The 23,050-nt window shown below is 57.3% G+C and overlaps 5 protein-coding genes across 5 annotated transcripts in view; all 5 read right to left on the bottom strand.

Annotated features, from left to right (window-relative positions):
* LOC105809572 (electron transfer flavoprotein subunit beta) overlaps nucleotides 1-4,410 on the bottom strand; it is a 17,267-nt gene extending 12,857 nt beyond the window's left edge. Inside the window, exon 1 of the mRNA XM_012643414.1 lies at nucleotides 4,293-4,410. Within this exon, the coding sequence (XP_012498868.1) occupies nucleotides 4,293-4,349 (57 nt within the window). The 5' untranslated portion in view covers nucleotides 4,350-4,410. The remainder of the gene's footprint in view (nucleotides 1-4,292) is intronic.
* Nucleotides 4,411-5,103: 693 nt separating this feature from the next.
* CLDND2 (claudin domain containing 2) lies at nucleotides 5,104-6,558 on the bottom strand. Its single transcript, XM_012643413.1, has 4 exons — nucleotides 6,390-6,558; nucleotides 5,836-5,976; nucleotides 5,422-5,541; nucleotides 5,104-5,177 (listed from the first exon to the last, which is right to left on the bottom strand). The coding sequence occupies exons 1-4, from the start codon at nucleotides 6,556-6,558 to the stop codon at nucleotides 5,104-5,106; spliced, it is 504 nt and encodes a 167-aa protein (XP_012498867.1).
* Nucleotides 6,559-8,288: 1,730 nt separating this feature from the next.
* Nucleotides 8,289-9,645, bottom strand: NKG7 (natural killer cell granule protein 7). Its single transcript, XM_012643367.1, has 4 exons — nucleotides 9,032-9,645; nucleotides 8,811-8,957; nucleotides 8,591-8,725; nucleotides 8,289-8,497 (listed from the first exon to the last, which is right to left on the bottom strand). The coding sequence occupies exons 1-4, from the start codon at nucleotides 9,186-9,188 to the stop codon at nucleotides 8,439-8,441; spliced, it is 498 nt and encodes a 165-aa protein (XP_012498821.1). The 5' UTR covers nucleotides 9,189-9,645; the 3' UTR covers nucleotides 8,289-8,438.
* Nucleotides 9,646-14,273: 4,628 nt separating this feature from the next.
* On the bottom strand, nucleotides 14,274-20,627 carry LIM2 (lens intrinsic membrane protein 2, 19kDa). Its single transcript, XM_012643366.1, has 5 exons — nucleotides 20,597-20,627; nucleotides 20,009-20,189; nucleotides 16,200-16,349; nucleotides 14,860-14,994; nucleotides 14,274-14,624 (listed from the first exon to the last, which is right to left on the bottom strand). The coding sequence occupies exons 2-5, from the start codon at nucleotides 20,181-20,183 to the stop codon at nucleotides 14,563-14,565; spliced, it is 522 nt and encodes a 173-aa protein (XP_012498820.1). The 5' UTR covers nucleotides 20,184-20,189; nucleotides 20,597-20,627; the 3' UTR covers nucleotides 14,274-14,562.
* A 1,027-nt stretch (nucleotides 20,628-21,654) lies between these two features.
* Nucleotides 21,655-22,871, bottom strand: LOC105809564 (chromosome unknown open reading frame, human C19orf84). The gene is made up of 2 exons (XM_012643401.1): nucleotides 22,837-22,871; nucleotides 21,655-22,171 (listed from the first exon to the last, which is right to left on the bottom strand). Exons 1-2 carry the CDS (start codon nucleotides 22,869-22,871, stop codon nucleotides 21,655-21,657), a joined length of 552 nt encoding a protein of 183 aa, XP_012498855.1.
* Between the last annotated feature and the right edge of the window lie 179 nt (nucleotides 22,872-23,050).

The raw sequence follows: 23,050 nt of genomic DNA, 5'->3' as shown, positions 1-23,050 counted from the left end.
GGACAGAGGTAGGGGTGAGGGTGGTGTGTGGAGGCGGAGCTCAGGCAGGCGAGAAGCCAAAGCCCGCCACTCAGGGGGTTGGGGGAGCTCTATGGCTGGGTCCCTAACAGGCCACGGACCGGTACCAGGGCTTGGGGACCACAGCTTCATATGCATTAACTCATTTGACCATCCTAACAACCTGGGAGGGTGGTCCCTGCCATTACCATCCTCACTTTACAGATGCGGCAACTGAGGCACAGAGAGGCCAAGCACCTTGCCCAAGGTCACACAGCACGGAAGTGGCAGGACCAGGGGTCCAACCCAAAGTCTGTCTTAGGAACCGTGAGAGTCTGGAAGATGCTAAGTGTGCCCATGGAGTCACTCTTTTTTTTGAGACAGAGTCTCACTCTGTTGCCCTGGCATCAGCCTAGCTCACAGCAACCTCAAATTCCTGGGCTCAAGCTATCCTTCTGCCTCAGCCTACTGAGTAGCTGGGACTACAGGCATGTGCCACCATGCCCGGTTAATTTTTCCTATATATATACATTTAGTTGTCCAGATAATTTCTTTCTAATTTTAGTAGAGACGGGGTCTCGCTCTTGCTCAGTCTGGTCTCGAACTCCTGAGCTCAAACAATCTGCCCGCCTCGGCCTCCCAGAGAGCTAGGATCACAGGCGGGAGCCACCGCGCCCGGCTGAGTCACTCTTTTTATTGGTTCCCCACTATATGCAAGAGGGATTTTATAAAGTGATTTCTGACAGCTCTTCCTGAACACTTGACACAGCCCAAGCACTTCTGTTTGGTTCTGTGCTCTAGTCTCTTCTATCAGCTAAGTCCCTGGGCACGTGCCGGGGCACAGAGTGGGCAGGACAGCCGAGGTCAGACGGGAGGGGGAAGGGCGACAGTGGCCATCGAGGGATCAAACGTGGTCAGTGCCCCGAGACCCTTCAACAAGGGAGTTTGTCTGGGCAGACAGAGAATTCGCCCCTGCGGAGGTGGCATGTGTGCCCCACGTGTGCCCTGATGGATTGGGAGGCCTGCGGGGAGCAGCAGGAGCGGGTGTGGGAGCCGGTGTGGGACGCGCGTGAGAAGCAGGGCGTTCCCGGACAGAGAGGGCACGGCTGGTCGGGGTGAGGCCCAGGGACGGAAACACATTTTCTGGGCCTGAAGTTTCTATCCTTTAGGGTTCTCTTCAGGAAAGTGAATCCCAGATTATGGATACAAAATTGCTCAGCCTCTCCTGGGCCTTGAAAGAGGCCTCAGAGATTGAGCTTCATCAAATTCATGGAAAATGTGCCCCCGGCCAGGCCTGGGTATTAGTGAGTGGCCAAATACCTAGTAATACCCTAGACACACACATACACACACACACTCAAACACACACATACGTTCTGAGCAGAGCATGTGTTATGTTTTGAATAAATGACTAAATTAACTTCTATTACTACCGCTACCAATAATACTACTTGCTGAGTGCCCGCCGACACCTTCCGTGTGCCCGGCACTGTTCTAAGAGCTTATTTAATCTTCATTACAATCCATTCCCATTGTCCAGAGGAGGAAAATGAGGCACAGAGTGGCTAAGTAACTTCCTCAAGGGCACACAGCAGGAAGTGGACCCGGCAGCTGGGCTCAGAGTCCGTGGCCCGACCTGTTCTAGGGGTGCGCCCACCGTCCAAGGCAGCAGTCAACACGTCAGCCAAACTCTCCCCGACACCAGAGCTCAGGTTCCAGAAGAGGGGGGCACGTACTAAAGCCACACATAAGTAAATTACACTATGGATTAAGTAAATTACACTGTGATAAGAGTATGGGGGAAACACGGCAACAAGTGGGACAGGGACTCCAGGGGCTGCGATTTTAAGTAAGCGAGCGGGGAACGGCCTTGCAGAGAAGGTGACGTTCGAACAAAGACTTGAAGGAGGTGTGGGAGTCAGTGATGCCGGGAGCTGCCAGTCTGGGGATGGGGGTGGGGCAGGGGGAGCAGCAGGGTAAACAGAGGATCCGGATCCAGGGCGGATGGAGGTAAGCCCAGGGGCTGCAGGAGCCTCCAGGGACACACGAAGGTAGCCTGAGGGTGTGGGTGGGGCCTTCCCAGAGGAGGTGATACCAGAGAATCTGTAAATTTTGATGCAATCAGCAGGCTGGAGTTAGGCAGGACAAAGGAGGGACAGGAAGCAGAGATTGGAGGTGGAGCAGGAAGGGCACCCAGGCAGGAGGCACAGCAGAGGCAGGACACAGCCTGGTCCCTCAGGAGAGGAGGGGCAGCTGGAGCTGCAGAAGCACAAAGGAACACGGACAGTTGAACCAGACATGAAAGGGAGGCCAGACCTCGAGTCTCCAACCAGCACAAGGCTGCCAAGGAGCCACGGGAGGGCTGTGAGCCGGGCAGGGCAGGTCAGCTCTGGGTGCAGGAAGACCCCCAAGGCTGGGTAGAGATGGGCTGGAGGGCAGAGACTGGGAGCCAGGGAGGAGGATGGGGGAGGGTCCAGGTGACACGATGAGGCCAAGAGACGGAGCTGAGAAGTGATGGCTGAGGGAGGTGAGTTCCGGAAGGATGGGTGGGATCGTGCCGGGGCCTGGCCCAGTGGTGATTAGTGGTGATTAGGCACCTGGCAGTGTCTGAATCACTTATTTGTTCAGAAAGGGACATCAACAGGCACGTCCAGTGACAGGATGTAACGCGGGCCGCTCTGGGGCACTGTGGGAGGGGAAGACGGCGCCAGCCCTCTGCAAAGGACAGGAGCTGACACTATGCTGTCCTCACACTTCCGCCCTCCGTTCTCTCACTGAGCACGCTGCAGGCACTCGTGGCCAGGCTCTGTGCCGGGCGATGCTGGGACCAGCGCTGCGTCAAACATGGCCCTTCCTGGTGGGGGAGAGAGATCTGAGTACAGCCTGCCCAGGCCAGGGAGGCCAGGGCTGGGGCAGAAGGACAAGGCCCAGGGGGGTCAGAGGAGTCCAAAGGAGGGACTCCAAGAAACAGAGACGAAGGCAACCAGGAGAGTCGGGTCCCAGGACCCCAAGAGGAGTGTGTCTCAACAAGGCTGGGGGCAACAGCCCTGTCACAGGCTGCCATAGGCATCCTTAGGCTGAGCAGCCATGGAGTGGAACTGGGAAGAGCAGAGTCTGCAGCTGGGCTTGCCTGGGTTTCAGTCCCGGCTCTGCCACTGACTAGCTGGGAGATCTGGCACGTAACAACCTCCACAGGCCTCAGTTTCCTCATCATGGGATTAATAATATAGAGGGTACTGAAAGGACGGAATGCAGTAATCTCTCTAAAGGAATCAGAACACTGCCTGGCACTTCCTTAGTAAGTACCCACTAAATATTAGCTATTGTGATCCCTGATGTTTTTATGCCCGAGTCTGTCTGTCTCCTGTACCTTCCTCCCCACTCTACTCCCCACGTGGGCAAGGCCAGTATCAGTGTTGTCAACTTTGTGGCCTGTCCCACACTATGCCTCCGGGGTGCCAGACCGCATGCTGGGCGATGCTGGGGACACAGGGGGAAGTTCCCAGGCTGATGGGAAGGACAGACACAGACGGACAGTCACCAACTCGGATGAGGCCAAGCATTGAGAGAAACTGGCCTGAGAGACCATGTCTGATTCACCTCTGTCCATCCCAGCTTCCCTCCGGCATGAGCCAGGCCCTCGGGGACACTGCCCCTCGCCTCCTCCACAGAGAATGTAGCCACTCCCCCAGCTCAGGCAGGCTGGCCCCTTGAACTTTCATCTCTAGCAAACACACTTCTCCCCCTCTTCCTGGCTAAAGCCTCCTCGCTCGCCCCGCGGCTGCGGAGAGTGAAAGACAGTGTCAGGGTCCCCCTGATCCTTGTCTGGCCCTATCAGAGCACATTTCGGGTACTGCAATAATCAGTTGGTAGGCAGCACAGCCTAGTGGGCGAAAGCTTGGCTTGTGTGCAAAGCACGAGTCCAGGTGAGAAATCAGAGGAACCTGGATAGCACCCTTCCCTCGCTGAGTGACCCCTCTGTGCCTCAGTTTGTCGGTGTGCTAAAGCGGGGCCATGACTCCCTTCAGCGGGCAAGAAACAGACAAAGGAACTCGCCCTGCACAGTCATCAAGAGTGAGTCCAGAACTAGGGAAAGGAACAGGGCCGTGACCCCGGAGGCATCGGACGTCAGAACCTCACAGTCTTCGATCACTGCCCCCAGGTGTAACGTGGACATTTGGGGAAGAGCGGCAGAGGGCAAAGGTTACGAGAAGAGCCCCACACTGTGTGCGCTCGTGACCCCGGAAGCTCACGGCTGCGGGACTCAGGGAGGTGGGAGAGGGGGACCCGGTCACCTTCACGGCGTAGTCGATGACCCTCTTGACAGCCACGAGCGCGCGCAGCTCCGCCATCTTCCCGCCGCCGCCGCCTGCTGGGTCAGTCCGCCCTCTCGGTCCCGACTCCCGCCCTCTGTCCCTCTTGGCGCCTGCGCGCAGCGCCGCCAACCAGTCAGGCATGTCCCCGAGGCGGAGCCCTCCTCCGCGACAGGGACCAATCGGGAGGCCGGAGGGCAGGGAGGCGTGGCAAGCGGATGCGGACCAATGGCAAGCCGATGCTGAGGAGCGGGCGGGTCGCGCGAGGACAGGGACAGGCCTAGCGAAGGGGGCGTGGCGGAGAACTAGAGGAAAGGTCGTGCAGGGCGGGGCGCGCCGGGAGCAGAGATCCTCCCGGTCCTCCTACACTCCGCCCAGTAGCTCCGTGTCTATTCTCTCCATTCGGGCTTCCAACTCCTCCCCGCCCCTCCAAGTCGTCCTGCCGCCCCATTCTCTTCGTGCCTATGTTCCTCGTCCTCTCCATACCCGTGTTCTTCCCTGTCCACGTCTACACTTTCCCTCCATGTCGCCCCCACACCCTCTCCATCAGCCTACGTCCCCTCATGGCCCCGCTCCCCCTTGTCTCCGTTCCCCTTCAAATCCATGCCACGTGTCCACTCCACGTTCGTGTCTCCATGTCCATAACCCCTCTCCCCCGTCTCCACGTCCTCCCTGAGCCTCTGTGCACCCCAATATCTGCCACCCCGTGCTCGCGTCCCCACGTCCCCCAGAAAGGCACGCGGAGCAACGGCGCTAGAAATTACTCCTTTATTCTGCCCCAGGCAGGCTGCGGTCACAGGCACACGGGGAATCCACTGATGGCGTCGGTGCTCTGCACGATCATGTCTGCCAGCAGAAAGCATAAGCCTGGCGGAGGGGAGAGGAGGGCGGGTGGAGGAAGGTGGGTCCTGGGGCAGATGGCCAGGCAGGCCCCGGGGACTGGGATTTGGGGCTCCAAGGGCGTCTCCGCCGGGTCTGCGCGATTCGGGAATGGAATGTGTTGTGGAGCCCCTGGGGGGCCACTGCAGGGTTTCCTAGGAGGGCAGCTAGGGAGTCTCTGGGGAGGAGGGTCGTCTGGGCAGTCTCCACCCTCTTCCTGCTTCCAGGTTACCCGCGAGAATTGAGAAGGGTAAAGCCAGCCACCCGGAAAAATAGGACCAGGAGAAGAAGACGTCGCGGTTCCACGTATTCTTCACCGTGTAGCCTGCCAAGGCGATCAGCAGCAGCAGCCCTGGGCCCCGCCAGGCGGCCTGGTGAGCTTGGCCAGGTGGGGCTGCCCCAGGCCCCGCCCCGGACAGGCCCCGCCCCTTCGGGCCCACCCCCCCTTGGCCTATCGGGCCACGCCCGTTTCCTCCCAGCCCCGCCTCTGGCCCTGTCCCCTTCCTGCTCCTCCTCCTCCTTCACTTGGAACCCCGCCCCTCGGCTCCCGGGCCGGTTCCTCAAGCCCCGCCCCCGGGCCCCCAGGCCCCGCCGCACTTCCCAGGCCCACCCTCTGCCTGGGGCCCGGGGCCTGCGGCCGTCTCACCGCAGAGGAAGTGGAGGGCGCTCGTACTCTGGCCCCGCAGCGACTCGCCCTGGTGGCACTGGATCCGCAGCCCCATCACCAGGCCCAGGATGCCGAAGCCCGCCGCCAGCACCATGCACGCCCCGGTCACGGCCAGCGTGGCTGGGGAGATCGGGCCGCATCAGCCCCGCGCCGGCGCCGCCCCTGCCGCGACAGCTTCGGTCGCAACCCGAAGGTCTGCTGGCCACCACCCCCACCAACGGTCCGTGGCTGAGAGCCCCGCTCTCCCCGCCCGGAGTCGGGCGTTTGGATGGGGACCTGTCAGCAGGTCATGTCAGGACCGGGGGTTAATGTCCTGACGGGGACAGTGAGGTGCGGGGGAGGAGACTGGTCCACAGGAAGGGGGTCGTGGCGGCCTGGGTCGCGGTGGGGCAGCTGGAGCGGAGATGGGTGGGAGGCGTGGGGGCAGGGCGCCTCGCCGTGTGCCCCGCGGGTGTCCCGAGCGGTGGGGCCGGCAGGCTGGCTGCGGGGGTCTCAAGTGCGTCTGATATCTGGGCGGGCGCGTGGGGCCTCACTTTGGCAGGGCATGTTGGAGCAGATGCCGTGATTACACTCCTGCCACAGGCCACTGTGGCCCCCGTGGTGGCGGGTCCAGTAGTTGGTGGCAGTGGAGAGCACCGTGAGGATGCTGGCCAGGAAGCTGAGCAAAGCGCCCCAACTCTGAAGGCTCCGCCTCAGCCCCATGCCACGGAGCTGCTGCCAAGGGCCACACAGGCAGGATTGGCCGGCGCCCCCCTCGCTTGAGGCCCCCGCCTCAGGAGACCTCCCTCCTTACACTCCTCCCTCAGCGCTCCTGCCTGGGCCCCTACTTCTGGGGACCCGAGGACACCCTCCCTCAGGTCGTTCGGGGCCCGGGCCCCTCCTTCAACAGCCCTGCCTGGGAACCCAGGATCCCCTCCCCAGACCCCATCCTCCCTGCTCCAGTCCTCCTACTGGGGACATTGCTACCTCCCCTCTGAGGCCCCTGAGACCTTCACAGCAGGCTTCCCTGCTTAGGAACCCGTCTTCCCAGAGACCTCCTCCCCTAGTGGGATGTCCCTTCCGCCTGTCCAGTGCCCTCCCCACCCTGCACACACACACATCTAAGTGACTCACACGAAGCTCCCCAGGGCTTCTTAGACACAGAGCCCAGAGAAGTGGGGGAAGGGAGGCTGGGTCACTGTGAGGCAGCAGAAGTTCCAGAACCTCCTGCCCTGGCTGCCATTTAAAGGGATACCCCCCCCCACACACACACACACCCCCGAGCAGCTCTCTTAACCAAGTGACAGCCCAGAGTCAGACAGCAGGCCTGGGGGGAGCTTGAGGGCCCTCACATGGTAGACCAGGTTCTTCCAGAAACTGCTCTTCCCTTGACTTGCAAGGCAGCCCACGCCCTCTCGGGCCCCCATGTGTGCTCTTGCTCCTGCAACTCTTCCCCTTCACTCTTAAATGCCGCTTTCTCCTGGAGCTCCAGCCTGCACCCTCCTGCCAGGTGAGCCTCCTCACTCCCGAGGCTTCAGTGACTCCTGATGCTCGGAGAGCAGCCAAAACTCCGTCTCCACCCCAGAGACTCTCCCCTGAGCCCCAGATTCGAGTCTTCACCTGCTCTGACTGTCGCTCAGAGCCCTGACACTCAGACGCATCTCCAGTCAGCTTAGCGTCTTCCACCGAACTGGGGATGGCCCCACCGTCCCACCCAGTTGATCGGGACAGACCCCTGGGCACTGTCCTTGCCTCCTTCCTGCCCCTCACCCACAAAGCCCTTGGATCCCCAAGCCCTGTTCCTCCTGTGCCCCAAACCTGTCTGGCTCATTCCCTCCTTTCCATCTCGGACCCTGGTCTCAGGTCAGGCCTCATCCTCTCCCACCTGTGGCTTTGCCAAGTTCCTCCCTAAGCTTCTGACCTTCCCCCCATGTCCCCAGAGACTCTTTCTGTAACCCACAGCTGACACTGTCCCTCCCCTGCTCACAATTTTCTCCTAACTCCCGACATCCTCAGGAGAAAAGTCCAGCGTGGCATTAGACGCCCCAGCCCCCACCTGCCTCTCCGTCTTCATCTTCTACCACCCCCATCTTCCACATTCTGGCCACAGAGCACTGTTCTCCATCCCCTCAAAACTCCTGATCTTTCCATGACTCCATCTTTGGGCCCCTCTGCCTGGACATTACCTTCCCTTGGCCATCTAGAGGTACCTAAATGTCTCTCCAGCCCTCCATGATATGGTCGGTCTTTCTCGGTGCCTCCCCAGGCCGGGACTGCTGTCTGGCCAGTGTTAACTGCTTTTGTTCTGTCCTGGCCCCTTCCCCAGGCAGGAGCACCCTGCGAGCTGGTCTGGCTGGTGGGCTTTCACCATCCTGGGTCACCCACCATGGAGCCGGCGTGCAGTTGGCTTATGTCTCGGCTGAATTAATCTCAGAATAACCAGACAATCCCAGAGAGTTTTTGTTGAACGAATGCAGAAACAGATGAAGGGGCTGGGGAAGGGTTGGGAGTGAGGGACGAAGGCAGGACCAGGCATTCCCACGGCTCCTGATGAGGCCTTCAGAAGACAGTGGTCAAAACATGGTGCTGCTCTTGCCTTCTGCTCACAAGGTTTCGTAGCCCGGCTGGCGGGTGCCACAGTGAGCACCCAGACTCAGAGAACCTGGGGTGGTCAGAGAGAGTTTAGCGGTTGCCCCTGCCCTGCTCCCTCCAGGTGACCCTCCCGAGCTCCCTGGGGTGGCGGCAGGGCAGTCACCTGTGCAGAGCAGCAGTATTGCTGAGACCCAGCCCAGGTAGAAGGACCAGGAGAAGAAGATCTGGATCTGGGATGGTGGAGGCTGTCCCCACCGCTCGCTGGTGTACACTGCCATGGCCACTGTCATGGAGAGGGCTGGGACGAGGACAAGAGAGATGGCTCAGCTCCTCCGCAGGAACTCACTGGCCCCCGGTGCCCAAGGCCAGCCCAGAGTCCTTACCCGCAGCGAAGGCTGTGACGGTTGCGACAAGGGGGCCGCGGCCCGGGGCAGACAGTGAGGGGATGCAGGACAGCACCAGGAAGCCCACGGACACCAGGCCCCACAGGACAGCCAGAATGCAGAAGCTCTGCGTCACGTGGATGTAGCCTGATGGGAGAGGAGACCTCTGATCACCCGTCCCCGCTGGCCATCCCCCGGCAGGACAGCCCACTCCTCCTCACCTGCTACAGAGTCTCCGTGCTCCCTTGGCCAGAGGCCTGAGTGAGCGGAGTGTGTGGGTCCCATGGCCACGAACCAGAAGTCGGTGCTCAGAGCCACCAGGGAGGACATCAGGCCCAGGGAGCCAGTGAGCAGGGCCAGGGACCGGAAGGGCTCCATGGGGTGAGCGCTGAGTTTCTGGGTCCTGGGGGGTGAAGAGGCTGCTGATCCAGACTCCCGAGTCTCTGAGAGAGGAGGAGGCTGCGCACCCGAACTCTTGGGTCCTGGAGCTCAAGCAAGAGAAGCCAGCGAGCGGCAGGGGCAGTGAGGAGTCTGTGCTCCTGCACACGAGCTGGTTCGGGTTCGCGCAGTTCCCGGTAGCTAGCGCTTTCGCACATCCTCCCTTCCTGGATTGCACATCCTACCTCCCCTCTTTGGGCCTGGTCCCCACCTAGTGTGTGGTCAGGGAGGGCCCTGAGGGTGTCAGATCATCAGTGGTTTAGATGGTGGCTGAGAACTTGCCTCTGTCTCAGGTTCTATGCCTCCCCCCTTGGAGCCCTCAGCACCAGAGGGCTTCCTGTAAGGGGTGAGAGGGAGGCTTGGGGGCCCAGAGATGAGAGGTGGCCAATCAGGCTAGGGTGTGAGTTAAATGGGAGGGCAGATGTGGCCAGAGGGGACAGTTGGGGATGTGTCATGCTTTCCTGTGGTTATACAACCTTTCATTCTGGGAGAAGAGGGCCCCAACTCTAGAGTTGTCACTAAAGGAGGGGAGTCAGAACCCCTGGGGCTCGAAGAAGAAGGGGCCTAAACGCCAGGTCCTGAGGGAGGAAGGGGCAGGTGGGGAGCTCAGCCTCTTGGGTCCCTGGCGGGAGCATTTGCTCAGGACAGGCACACGGTGGAGAATTGCAATTCCTAAAGCATGTGGAGAGGAAGACATGCCCGCATCCGCATCTGATAAATGAGTTCAGCGGCAGCTCTGCCTGGGGAGGGGCCTCCAGCGTGGTGGGCCATGTCACCAGGACCAGGGTGCCTGGGGGTGGAGAGGGGGCACAAGGGTGTGAAACACGGTCCTCTAGCCTTCTCCACCCACACCCGCATCACTTCACCTGCGAGCAGGTATAAGGTGAAGGCGCCACAGCCCAGGTAGCAGGCCCAGGAAAACGTGACCCCCATGAAGTGGGGCATGGCTGGGAAGAGGACCTCTGTCATGCAGATGAACTGGGCCAGCACTCTCGGGACTGCTGGCGAATGGGGAGAACTGGAAATGACCCAGGAGGCTGGGTCCTCTCCTTTATTGGAGGCTCCATTCGGCAGCCCCCGCCCATGCCTCCTGCCGTGAGAACATGTTTGTGAGGACCGGCTCCCCGAGCTGGGCGCAGGTCATGAGCACAGGGCCACCAGCACAGAAATGGCCATGGCCAGGGCGCTGGTGAGGCTTCAGACAGTCTGGGCCACGGTGTGTGGTGAGTAGAGGGTCAGAGCACAGAGCCCATCTGTGACCTTGACCCCATCCTTAACTCCAAACCCCAAACCCAACTTCCTCCCCATACCCAATCTCAAGCCCAGTTGCAACCACAAATTCAACCCACTCCCATCCCCGAACTTAACCCCATTCTCATTACCCAGCCCAGTTCCATCGCCAACCCCATTCTCAACCCCATCTCTAACTCTCAATTTAACCCCATCGCCATCCTCAAATCTAGTTCCATTCTCATTCTCAAACCCAACCCCATCGTCATTCCCAAACTCAACACTGTCCTTAACCCCAGCCCCAACATAAATATAAACCCATCCCCATCCACAAATCTAACCCCATTCTCATTCCCAGACCCCACCCCTCTCTATTCTTTGGACTCCCAGTCCAAACCCAGCCCATCCTCATTCTCATCCTCCACCCCTACTCCAGCCCAGCCCCCGTCCTGCTTTTTTCTTCATTCTTCTCCCCAACCCCTATAATTCCTACCTAACCCATTTTCATCCTCCTCCCACCTCCAGGTCCAAGCCTGTAACCCTGCTTCTCATCTCCCCAGGGCGGTCCCGCCTCCGTCACCACACCTGTGCACCATGCACACAGGGGCCTGTCCTGGTCTCCACACGTGTAGGCATCACAGACCGACCACAGGCCCAGACTCTTGGTGCCTGCTGGCACACACACCTCAGACCAAGGCCACCTCTTAAAAAGAGGAAGGCAAGGCAGCTGAATGCGCCTTGAAGATGGAGTTACCTCATAGGACCTGTGTCCGCTTTCGCAACCAGGTGTGGTCTGGGCTTGCCAGAGGGAAAACCCAGGCCTCCTTCTGACACTTGTCCTCGGAGCTCGTTTCCCCGCTTGACCACACTGTGCAAACTGGTGGTTTCCTTAAGTCTCTACCAGTCTTGCCCAAGCGCTGCCAGCTTTTCCAAATCACCCCGGGTCTTTTCCATCTTTCTCCAGCCCCTTCCAGCCTCTCCCAGGATTGGAATCGCCTCAGCAGCCCCCAACTGCCACAGAAGACCCCTGACATCATTGCAGGGGGCTCCGGAGGCTCCGCCAGCCCCGAGCCCACCCTGACCGCCCAGAGACCTGGTCTCTACTCTGTTGTTATTGGTTCTGTCTTCAAAGCTGATGCCTCCACCCCACAGCCCCAAGGCTCCGCCCCCAGTCTGCGACCCTCCGCCCACACCCCTGTTCCAATTATTCTTTCCTGGGCCCTCCTTTGCTTGGCCTGCTCCAAAGTGTCTCTCCTTCTGCCACTTCCCGCACATTCTTTCAGATCTCAAGAACTTTAAGGCAGGAATGAGATCTGATTACTTTTGGGGCCTCCAAGTTTGGGGGTATACATTGCACAGACAAATAAGGCCCTCGTCCTCAATGAGCCTGCTTTCTGGTTTCCATTCTGTTAAAGAATGAACGCTGTTTGTGAACAGTTACCACGGAAGGCACCATCATCTCTGTCAAGGCCCACTCTATTAACATCGGATGTGATCTAGCGTAATGATAAAAAGATACTAAATCTCAATCCGTATCATTAGAGTAGACCCCAATAAGTAATATTTTATGCAAGCCAATAAATATCACTATCAGTTGGCCTGAATAAATATTTATTGTTCAACAGATATTCTTTTGACTGATTACCATGTGCCGGGTGCTATCTTGTAAGCACTGGTGATCTGCAGGTGACCAAAAACAGACACAAATGTCTGCCTCGGCGGTGTCTACATTCCAGCTGGAGAGACAGACAATAAAATATCTAAGAAAAATATTGCATTTGTGAAAAGTGCTGTGGAGAGACAAAAGCAGGGAAGAGGAAGAGGGAATATGTTGTGGCTTTAGATAGGGTAGCAGGGGCGCCTCACTGAAAGGTAACTTTTGAGCAAGGACCTGAAAGACATTTGGGAAGAATGGTCCAGCCAGAAGTGGACACATGCCGGGACCAGCAAGGAGGCCAGCAGGGCTGGAGCAAGAGTGAGTTGGCAGGAAGGGATTTTGCCCAAAGAAACGTCTGGCCCTTGCCCAGCTCCTGGAAGGGAACCCCTAAACCCTTGGAATGTCCTGCCTGGTAAGAGTGTTTGTTTACCTGGGGGCCATGGGCCATACCAGGTAGTTAATGCTAACAACATGACTTATGGTGGGGCCTTGGGCCGCTGCATCGGTTTGACCTCTGGGGGGTTGGAGGCTGAGTGGCTGGGGTCAGCCACACGGGTGCTCCATGCCTATGAGAGTGACCCCCAGTAAAAACCATGGACACTAAGGCTCAGGTGAGCTTCCTTGGTTGGCAGTACCATGCATATTGCCGTACAGCATTGCTGGGAGACGTAAACACTGTCAGCACAACCGCACTGGGAGAGGACCGCTGGAAGCTCACACCTGGTCTCTCCAGACTCTTCTGCCCCGTGCACCTTTTCTCTTTGCTGACTTTAATCTGTATCCTTTTGCTGCAATAAAACTTAACCGTGAGTATGACAGCTTTGCAGAGCTCTGTGAATCCTTCTAGTGAATCATCGAACCTGAAGGTGATCTTGGAGACCCCTGAACTGAAGTCAGAGAGTTGGTGGGTGCCAGAGCGTGTGACCTCTCGCACAACATGGATGGACTTCAGCTTTTTACGTGAGATGGGAACCCCCGGAGGGCTCAGGGCAGAGGAGTGACACGATTCGAATCATGTTTTAACAGAACTCCCTCCGGCAGCTGTGTGGGGTACGTGCTGCGGGGGCTGGGGGGAAGCAGGCGGGCTCCGTAGGAGGCCGAGGCAATACGTCAGGCGAATGAGCACTGTGGGTGACCAAGGAGTCAAGTTCGGGATACGTCTTTAAGGAGTTTGCTGACGGATCGGATGTGGGATGTGCCGGAAAGAAAGAAACTGAGGATGATCCCGGAGTTGTTGGCTTGAGCAGCTGGATAAAAACGGAGGTGTCGTTTCCTAAGGTGGGGCAGACTGTGGGAACAGCACTCGGGTGTGTGCAAGAGAGATCGGGAACCTATTTTTAGACGTGAAATTTGAGTTGCCTCTTCTTTTCAAGTGGAAAAGTTGAGTAAGTCGAAAACCTGAGTCTGGAGTTATAATTATAACATCATTATCATTGCTAGAGTAAGCCCCTATAAATATGATTACTGGATAAGCCTTGGTAAATACCTCTATATAAATCGGCTTCAATAAATTGTTAGAGAAGCCTCCCATTGCCATTATTATTAGAGAAAGCCCCTATAAATATAATATTATTGTTATTTGAGGAGGCCCCGATAAATATTATTTTAGAGAATAAGCCTCTGTTAACATAAGTTATTAACACAGGCTGTAGTAAATATTATTATAACCAACTTTGCAAATAGTCTTATGATTTTGACAGACATTAGTAAACCTCAGCAGCTGCCATCTGTCTGTCGAATGCACTGGTAAGTGAGTGCGTGAAGACAAGGTCATGGTCACGAACGTGCGCAAGGAGGCAGGTGCAGGAGGCGAAGGCTGGAGCTCGGGTGCCTCTAGCTGGAGGGGCCCGTCCCAGGAGGGGAGGGGAGAGGAAGTCAGGGAGAGCTGACTGGAGGTGGGGAAAAGTGGGCAGGGAGGTTTTTTCAGAGATATTTTATTTACGTTATCATTCTATGCATCGGTCTCCTAGAAGCTGAACTGTGGTTAACTCCCGGGCAGGGGCCCTGTGATTAATTTCTGCTCCCATCGCTCCAAGAACTGGGAAGGTCGCGCCTCCAAGACACGGCGCCCTGCCCCACACCCGCCACACTCACACCTCTTTCTCCGCACCCCAGTCCCTCAAGGATTCACACTTGAGTAGTTTCGCATCAGTTTTATTTGACCCCAAAACATTTCTCTAACGGATATTCCATTTTTCTAACAACTTGCCTGGCACATGGGGACTTGGGTCTCCTTAGCCCCCTCCTGCCAGGCCCGGTTCTCCCTCCTTCCCACTCAGGACACAGGAGTCAGGGGCTCGCACCCAGAGTCCAGGCCCGAGCCCCCTCACGCCCCCAGGAACCAGGATTTCAGGCCCCTAGACCCTCCCCCTGCTCTCCAGTGACCTCATTCTAACTTCCAGATGAAGTTGGGGGCTCCATCGGGGCTCAGCGGGGAGTGGACAGGCGCCGACATTCATGCATCCGGTAGGCGCACATGTAGAAAATCCCTGCGTGAGAAAGACCACAGTTGGTCCCCCAGGGCCCCCCAGACCGCTGTTTCCCCCACAAGAGACCCCAGCACCAGACTCCTCTCTCCTCGGGTACCCACCTCCCCAGCCTCCTTGGGCTTGGGGTCCGCCTCCGCCCAGTGCTGTGGGTTCCACGTGGGACACCCCGCGGCGTCTCCCCTCTGAAACGCTGCCCACCCTGCAGCAGACACTGACCTTCCCTCGGCCCCAGTACCTGCGAAGAAGGTCATGAGCAGGGCCACCCAGCCCAGGATGTAAGACCAGGAAAAGCGCCAGTCCCCGAAGCGGCGGCCGAGGAAGCTGACGGTGACTCCAGTGTAAATGGCCAAGGCCAACAAGACAAAAAGGGCTGGGGAGAGAGGGCGGGAGGGTGCGGGTGGGCACAGGGTTGGGGCAGGGGTGGAGATGGGTTGGGGCGTGAGATTGGAGAAAGGGGTAGGAGTGGGGTGTGGGCGTGGGGAAGGGCTGGGGAGAGAGGGCGGGAGGGTGCGGGTGGGCACAGGGTTGGGGCAGGGGTGGAGATGGGTTGGGGCGTGAGATTGGAGAAAGGGGTAGGAGTGGGGTGTGGGCGTGGGGATGGGGGGGAAGGGGTGTTGAGTTGGAAGTGGGAGTAAAGATGATTATGGGGTAGGGTTGGGTGGGGGTGGGACAGGCTTGTGCTGTACAATAAGGAATTGGAATGGTCGCTGTCCCTGGGTCCTGGGAGACTGAGTGCTTGGAATTTCCTGTGTAGTAGGAGTGTCTTTGTTGTTCTTGAGCCCTTTGGACCACGCCTGAGTTTATGCTACTGAGATGAGATGACCCAGGCTGAGGACTGGTCACCAGAAAGACCAGCCATGTGATTAGAGGGTTGGGGCTTTGAGCCACTTGACATCAGCCCAACCTCTGGGCAGCAGAGGGCAGGCGAGACCGGGTTCCGTCAACGGCCAGTCATGCATGCGATGAAACGCCAGTGAGAACCCTGGACACGGACGCTCGGCGGAGCCTCCTGCTGGTGGACGCATCTACGTGCTGGGCGGGTGACCCCTAGTTCCACAGGGGCAGGGCCTGGAAGGGCTGCGCTTGGGGCCCTCCCAGCCTTCTCCCCACCCGTTTGCCTGGTCCCACGTTGTATTCTCTATAATAAAACTGTAATTGTAAGCTCAGCACTTTCCTGAGTTCTGTGAACTGTTCCAGCAAATTTTTCAACCTGAGTGAGTCTTGGGAGCCCCTAAATTTGTAGCCAATTGGTCAAAAGTGGGGGTAGCCTGGGGACCCCACGTGCAGCTTGTGTCTGAGGTGGGGGCAGTCTTATTGGGAACTGTGCCCTTAACCTGTGGAGTCCGACACTAACTGCGGGGGTGGGGGCGGGTGTTAGTTCCAGAACTAAATCACAGTCCACCAGTTAGTGTCAGGACAGGCTGGGACCAGAAATAGTCATGAGGCTGGCTTGGGGCGTGGGGATGGAGCTGAGAGTGAGGTGGCTGCAGGGAGTGAGAGTGGGGGTGGGGCGGGGGGTGGACTGGGGTCGGAGATGGGAGTAAGAAGTGGGGAGGGGAGGCTGGGCCCACTCACTTGAGGTGAAGAATATGATGCCGGCAGAGAAGGGCCGGGAGAAGCGGGAGAAGGTGGGCTGCTGAGCGAAGGCCAGGATGCCCATGATGATGCCGGAGGTGGCGCACAAGGCAGACAGGATCATGAAGGCCCGGGTGGCATTCCAGTACGCTGTGGGAGCACCTGACAGTCACTCCCATGCCGCCCCTGCTCTCAGTGAGGGATGCCGCTGCCTCTGGGAGAAAAATGCCTTGCCCTTCTCCAGATCCCTGACCCAGTTCCTCCATCGCTTCTTTGCAAATGCCTTCTTCTTCACCTGGCAAACTCCTACTCATCCTCCAAAGCCCAACTCCCAAGACCCCTCCTCTAGGAAGCATCCCTTCACCCCTCAGGCATCATCTTCCCCCCTTACTTGGGGTGGTTCTTTTGTCTACCCCTCCAGCCTGATGGCTGCCCTCTGAGGACAGAGTCTCATGAACACCCCAACCACAGGTTTGGTTTGCACATTGGCCTGGAGAAATGTTTGTTGAATGAATAAATAAATGAAAAATGAATGCTGATTCCTTGTATCCTCCTGGTAGTCACTATCCTCTTGTGCACTGTTCTCTTCCATTTCCTTCATACCACTTGTCTTTAATTTATTTAAAATGTCCACCTCTCCCCACTAAATTCTCAACTCTGTGAGGACAAAGGCCTTGCTATCTCTTTCATCGCCATATCCCTGGCACCTAGTGCCTGGCACATAATAAATGCTCAATAAACATGTTGGCTGAACGAATGTTGAGCACTGGGGACCACTCTTCTCCTGTGCTCCGCTCAGGGCTGGCCCTTCAGGAGATGCTGTGGGAACAATAGTCATAATCTCATCCTCCATTTAGCCACGGCCACCTACGTGCCAGGTTTGCTTCCCAGGTATGATCTTATTCCTTCCACGAGCCCTATGCTGTAAGTACTATTTTAATTCTCATTTTTCCGGTGATGAAACTGAGGCTCAGAGAGGTAAAGTGACTTCCCCGAGGCCCCATAATTAGAATCAGGGCAGAGTTGGACCCCAACTCCAGCGCCCACACTCTTAACTGCTTGGCTGTCCCCTCGCTCGGAGCACCCGGGGCAATTGTACACGTCAGGCAGAACTTGGATCCTGCCATTGAAAAGTATTATAAAAACCTAGGATCTTTGCAAAATGCAGTCTTCTGGGCGAGCCTAAGTGAGAGAAATTCCTGGCTGTTTCTCCATGGATGTTATTACAGGCTGAGTTATGCCGCCTTGTCCCCCAAATGTATATGTTGAAGCCGTAACTCCCAGGGCCTCAGAATGGTGCCTTATTTGGAGAGAGGGTCATCGCAAATGTAATTAGTTAAGATGAGGTCATGCTGTGGTAAGGTGGGCTTCTAATCCCATGACCGGTGTCCTACATGAAAAGGGGAAATGTGGACACAGACACACACACAGGAGGAAGAAACTCTGTGATGAAGGTAGAAACAGAGGTGCTGCGTCCACCAGCCACAGGACGCCAAGGATGGCCAGCAAAGCGCCAGAAGCCGGTGGAGGGGGAGACGTGAAACAGATTCTCCCTCACGGCCCTCAGGAGGAGCCAACCCTGCAACACCTTGATCATGGACTTCTGGCCTCTGCAGCCAGGAGACAAAACACTTCTGTAGTTTAAGCCCCCAGTCTGTGGTACTTTCTTACAGCAGCCCTAGAAAACTCAAACAGAGGTCTCTGGGTATTTAAAAGTCTGGAGGACTTACGGGGCTTGTTATAGCTTATTTCTTTCTTATGTTTATGCCAGGAGTGGAAGACGCACATGCCTTTGAGGGCTGGGGACAGCTGCGAATGAAGGCACGGGGTCTGCTGGGGGACAGGCTGGGGTGGAGACGAGGATGAACGGGACATGCATGTCCCGTGTGCCAGCTGTCGATGCGTTGCCTTTCGGCTCCACTTTTACGGAGAACCTTCCCCATTCAGATTACCGTGTGGTTTCTGTCTCTGGAAGGGGCCACGACATGACTGCTATGCCCCATTCGAAGGGGTAGCCACTGCTCATACCCAGTTTTTGTCCTGGGGCATGCAAAATTTGGAGTTTTTTTCTGTTTTTTTTTGGGGTGGGTGGGTGGGAGGTTGAGTTTTTTTGGTTTTTTGTTTGTTTGTTTTGAGACAGGGTCTCGCTCTATTGCCCTCACTAGAGTGCAGTGGCGTCATCAAAGCTCACTGCAGCCTCAAACTCCTGGCCTCAAATGATCTTCTGCCTCAGTCTCCCAAGTAGCTTGAACTACAGGTGTGTGCCACCATGCCTAGCTAATTTTTCTATTTTTTTTTTCTTTGTAGAGATGGGGTCTTGCTCTTGCTCAGGCTGGTCTTGAGCTGGCCTCAAGCAATACTCCCACCTCGGCCTCCCAAAATGCTAAGATTACAGGCGGGAGCCACCCGGCGAGTCTATATTTTTATGTAAAAATCTCCAGATTTTTAAATACTGGTAACTAATTCAGAAACCTTAAAAACACCAGCAGACCCAATAAAACCCACTGGAGGTTGGGCTTGGCCCCTGGAATCCAGTTAAGGGCCCCTACTTCAATTTTGGTGAGTGAGTCGCAGTTGATGAGCAAGTTAAGCCAGCTGCGTCAACAAACGCCCAAGGGCGAGGTATGTCCCTGAGGTTTTGTTTCTGTGGTCCTGAGCATGTCGAATGAACCCAAGACCTTTACCGAGCCTCCTACTCTCCCCAACCCCCAGCAGAGACAAGACATGGAGGTGACTCTGATCTGTCCCTTGGGGCGTTCCCAGTCTGAGGTAGGAGAAAAGGTCACAAATGAGACAGCTGAGGGTGAAGTCAGGCAGGCTGGGCTCTGAGGCTGGCGGCCAGGGACAACCCTTTCCTCTTCTCTCTGCCTCAGTTTACCACTCCGGCAAACAGGCATCACGCTGCCTCGGGCTGGTTCAGTGGGATGGGGCCAGGGCGAGCCCTGGGCGTGACAGGCACAACCAGGGCTCCCTGAGGGGCAGCTCCTCCTCTCACCCGCCTTCAAGAGAATGTTTGAATTTTGAGGTCAAACCTCACGTTCTCTTCCTGTATGCAGTTGACCCACCCTTTACTGTTGCTGGGAGAAGGAATAGAATTAATATATGTGAAGTGCTCAGAGTAGCACATAGGGCATAGTGAGCACTCGATAAATGCCAGGTATTATTATTACTACTATTAGTAGTAGTAATATACAATATATTATATATTGTTAATTTAGTACATAATATTTAGTGTACGATATAGACAATATATTATGTATTATTAATTTATCACATAATATTTAGTGTAATATGATGTATTAGATATATATTATTAATGTATTAGCATATAATATATGACATGCATCATATAATACGATATATATCTCCATGTACCGATCTCTTTCTCTCTCTAGATATATATTTACCTAACACGGCCTGGCACGTAGTTAAGTGGTAAAACATACTTCATCCAGTACTTAGCATTTCAGGCTCCTATTGCTTCTGTATCCCCCAGCACCTAGCATAGTTCTTGGTCCATGGCGGATATTTAGAAAATGCTGTTCTGGCAACCCCACCCCAACTGCTAAGCCTGACACCTTCTATGTGTCAGGAAATGCCACCTCTCTGACTTAACCTCCAAACCGGTACACCCTGTAATTATAACGAGAAAACAACCCTGAGATCCCAGTTCTGCCCGTTCCATGCTGAGTGACCTCAGGCTGGTCCCTTTCCCTCTCTGAGCCACAGGGTTTCCTGACCGGGATACAGGTGGCCCTTGAGCCCTGAAGCTCTGCCCCGCACAGCCCAGACCCTGGCCAGGGGCTCACCGACGCTCTCTGTCTGCAGGTAGCACTTGCCGCCCAGGCAGTACCGCCACAGGCCCTGGTGAGCGAAGGCCCCCGACAGCCGGTACTGCATCCAGTGGTCTGTCGCCGTGGCCACCACCAGCAGGATGGTCCCCACCCAGGCACAGAAGAGGCCACCACCCATGAAGCTGTACATGTTGATCTGTGGGGAAGCGGAGAGATAGGGTTGGGAGCTGGATTCCAGGTCCTGACAGAGGAAGGGACTGGGGGGAGGGGGAGGGGGACACCTGTTTCCTGGGAGGAGCCGGAGACCCAGGCCCCTGGGTCCTGGGGAGGGGGGCTGGGCCCCTGGGTCTGAGGGAGGCGGGGCTGGGTGCCAGAAGCCCTGGGTCCTGGGGGAAAAGGGGCTGGGGGACCTGGAAGGATCAGAGGGAGGAAGGGCTGGGGACCTGGACTTCTAGGCTCTGAGCAAGGAATGGTCCTGGATTCTCGGGTCCTAGGTGAGGAGGGGACTAGGGGCTGGGCCACCAGGTCCCTGGGAGAGAAAGGAGCTGGGAGGAGCCAGACCCCTGGGGAAGGAGGAGGCTGCAGGCCATGCCTGGTGCCTACCTGAGTGGCAGAGCCTGCCCCAAGCCCTCCTTCTGCCTCGGCCCCTCTGTGCAGACTGAGCTGAGCCAGGTTTCTGGCCTCTCTGCACCCTTGGGTCCCCCAAATCCCTTAAGCCTCCCCACACAATGGCCCCGAGGCCCAGCAGCTTCCAGCAGGCAGAAATGCAGCGCTGGCAGAGGCCCCCGTGGAATTTGCTGAAGCAGGGATCGGGGGCTCCCCGCCCCCAGCCCCTGGCTCCCTGGCCTCCCTCTGTGACCCTCCGCAGACCCTGCCACCTTTGCACAAGCCTTGCTCACAGCGCCGCGGGGCTGGGCTGGCCTGAGCCGTGTAAGCACACACACAGACACACGAGACATAGGGACAACCATCTGTTTATTGTTCAACTGGGGCTTCCTGCCTGGAGAGCAGGAAATGGGGTGAGGTGCTACAGGCGTCTAAACACCTTGGGCCAACGGCGCTGTCTGTGGGGTGGCGGCGGGGGATGCCACAGCGGGGGCTGGGACAGAAGGGGGGTTGAGGATGGGGCTGTTTGGGGGAGCAGTTAAAGACGAGGACTGGGCTGGGCTGAGGCACGGAGGGAATGAGGAGAAAGAGGGTGGGGTCGGGCTGGGGCTAGAATGGGAATGAAGGGGTTTGGGATTCGGGGTTGAGAGTGGGATGGGGCTGGGCTGGACAGGCAGGTGGCAGTGGCTTTGGGTTAGGAAGTGGGTCGGGGATAGGGCTGGAGGCCCTGGGGGTTGGGAATGAGGTTCTGGCTGTAGTGGTAGCTGCGGGTGGTGCTGGGAACGGGGTTGAGGCCGCCGGGGGGACAGGCATGGGTGTGGGCGTAGGTGTGAGGTTCAGGGTTTTCCTCTGGTCTGGAATCCTGAGTCAGGTGACTTAGGTCAGGGCTCATCAGGTGAGTTGAAGGACTTACTTCTGAGGCCACGGTTTGGGGGGTGGGGGAGAATGGGGACAGGATGTTTCTTGGGGTTCCTCAGGCAGGGCTAATGTCACTCTGGGCTCCAGGAAAATCCCCCGGAGCGGCCTGAGTCCCGGGTGCTGGACCCTCCAGCATCCTAGTACTCTGTCTCCCAGTCCTCGGCAGCAGGTGGAGTCTGCAGGGCGGACTCCCCACCTCGGGCCTCCTTCTTCCCGTCCTCGGCCGGCGGTGCTGGTGGCATTCTGGGTGGGGTCTTGGGGCCAGCCCCAGGAACCCCCTGCCAGTCCCTCTCTGCCTGCTCCGCTCTCCCACGCCCCCATCGCTGCTGTCTCTGGCCCCAGCCTGGCCTACGTCGGCCTTCCCACCCCCCACAGCCCCTGGGAGGCCTCCTGGCTGTGCCCCACTGGGTGTGGCATGCCTGGGGGCAGCAGGGGCAGGAGGGCAAGGACTGCTGGAGGGTGTGAGCCCCCAGCAGGGCGCTGTGCAGGAGGCAGGAGAGGGTGTCCAGCCGGATGGGCACAGTAACAGAGGCCAGGCTCTCGGGGAGCCCCAGGTGGGCAGGGTCTGGGGCACTCAGCAGCGAGGCTGGCAGGGCTGGCATGGGTGCGGGGGGCGACGGCTCAGCTCCAGGTGACGGCAGGGACAGGTTGTTCCTAGAATGACAGCAAGACAGGTCAGTGGGTCTCACCGTCTCCGAATTTCTCCCCTTGCTGCTGCCGGCTGCCCTGCAGGTCTGCGGCGGTCCTCTCTCCCCATCCTCAGTCTGTCCCCCTCCGACCTCCTCGCTCTTCCCTTCTTTCTCTACTTGTGTCCACCTGTGTCCCCTTCCAGAGAGACAGACAACTGTTCCCTTCAGGGTCAGACAGAACTCAGTTTCAACTCCCGCTGTCTTGCTTGTGGTGCAGTCATTTTCCCATCCTGAACCTTAATTTTTCGTACCCAAAGATGGCCTTCAGTGGTACCAACGGTGCGTGTAGAAGGGCTGGTAAATGTTCAAAAACTGCGGACAGTTATTATTCCTCTAGCCCTGCGGCTGTCTCTGGCATCTTCAAGTCTCCTGGTTCATTTTTGGAAGTTTCTCTGTTTGATGAATGAATATCTGTTTCTAGCTCTCTCCCTATTTCTAAATATCTCACCCAACTCTGTCGCCAAGGTTCTCTAAGATTCTGTTTCTATGTGATGATACCTGAGCGATTTTTTATTTTTATTTTTATTTTTTGATACTCTCTCTGGGTCTGTTCAACTCTCTGCGAGATTCTGTGTCCCCTCGTCTGTCTGGGTCTCTGTCCCCCTCTGAGGGGGTCTTTGTTTCTCTCACCCTTCGGGCTCAGCCCCGTCCTTTAGCTGTTCCATCTTTAGAGGGGTCTCTGAGACGTCTTCTGGCAACTTCCCCTAGATCCTTCCAGAGCCCTGGAAGGTGGAGGCGGGGCCCAGGAAGAAAGAGGGCGGGGCTTTGGCCAACTCGGAAACCGGGCGTGGCTCGGGCGCGCAGAGCGGCGGACGGGGTGCGGGTCCTGGTCGCAGCACCGCGG

This window comes from Propithecus coquereli, unplaced genomic scaffold (genome assembly GCF_000956105.1).
Source record: "Propithecus coquereli isolate 6110/MARCELLA unplaced genomic scaffold, Pcoq_1.0 Scaffold196, whole genome shotgun sequence".
In the NCBI taxonomy this organism is placed as follows: domain Eukaryota; kingdom Metazoa; phylum Chordata; class Mammalia; order Primates; family Indriidae; genus Propithecus; species Propithecus coquereli.
Note: the sequence above shows the minus strand (reverse complement) of the source record. Positions and strands in the feature narration are given on the sequence as shown.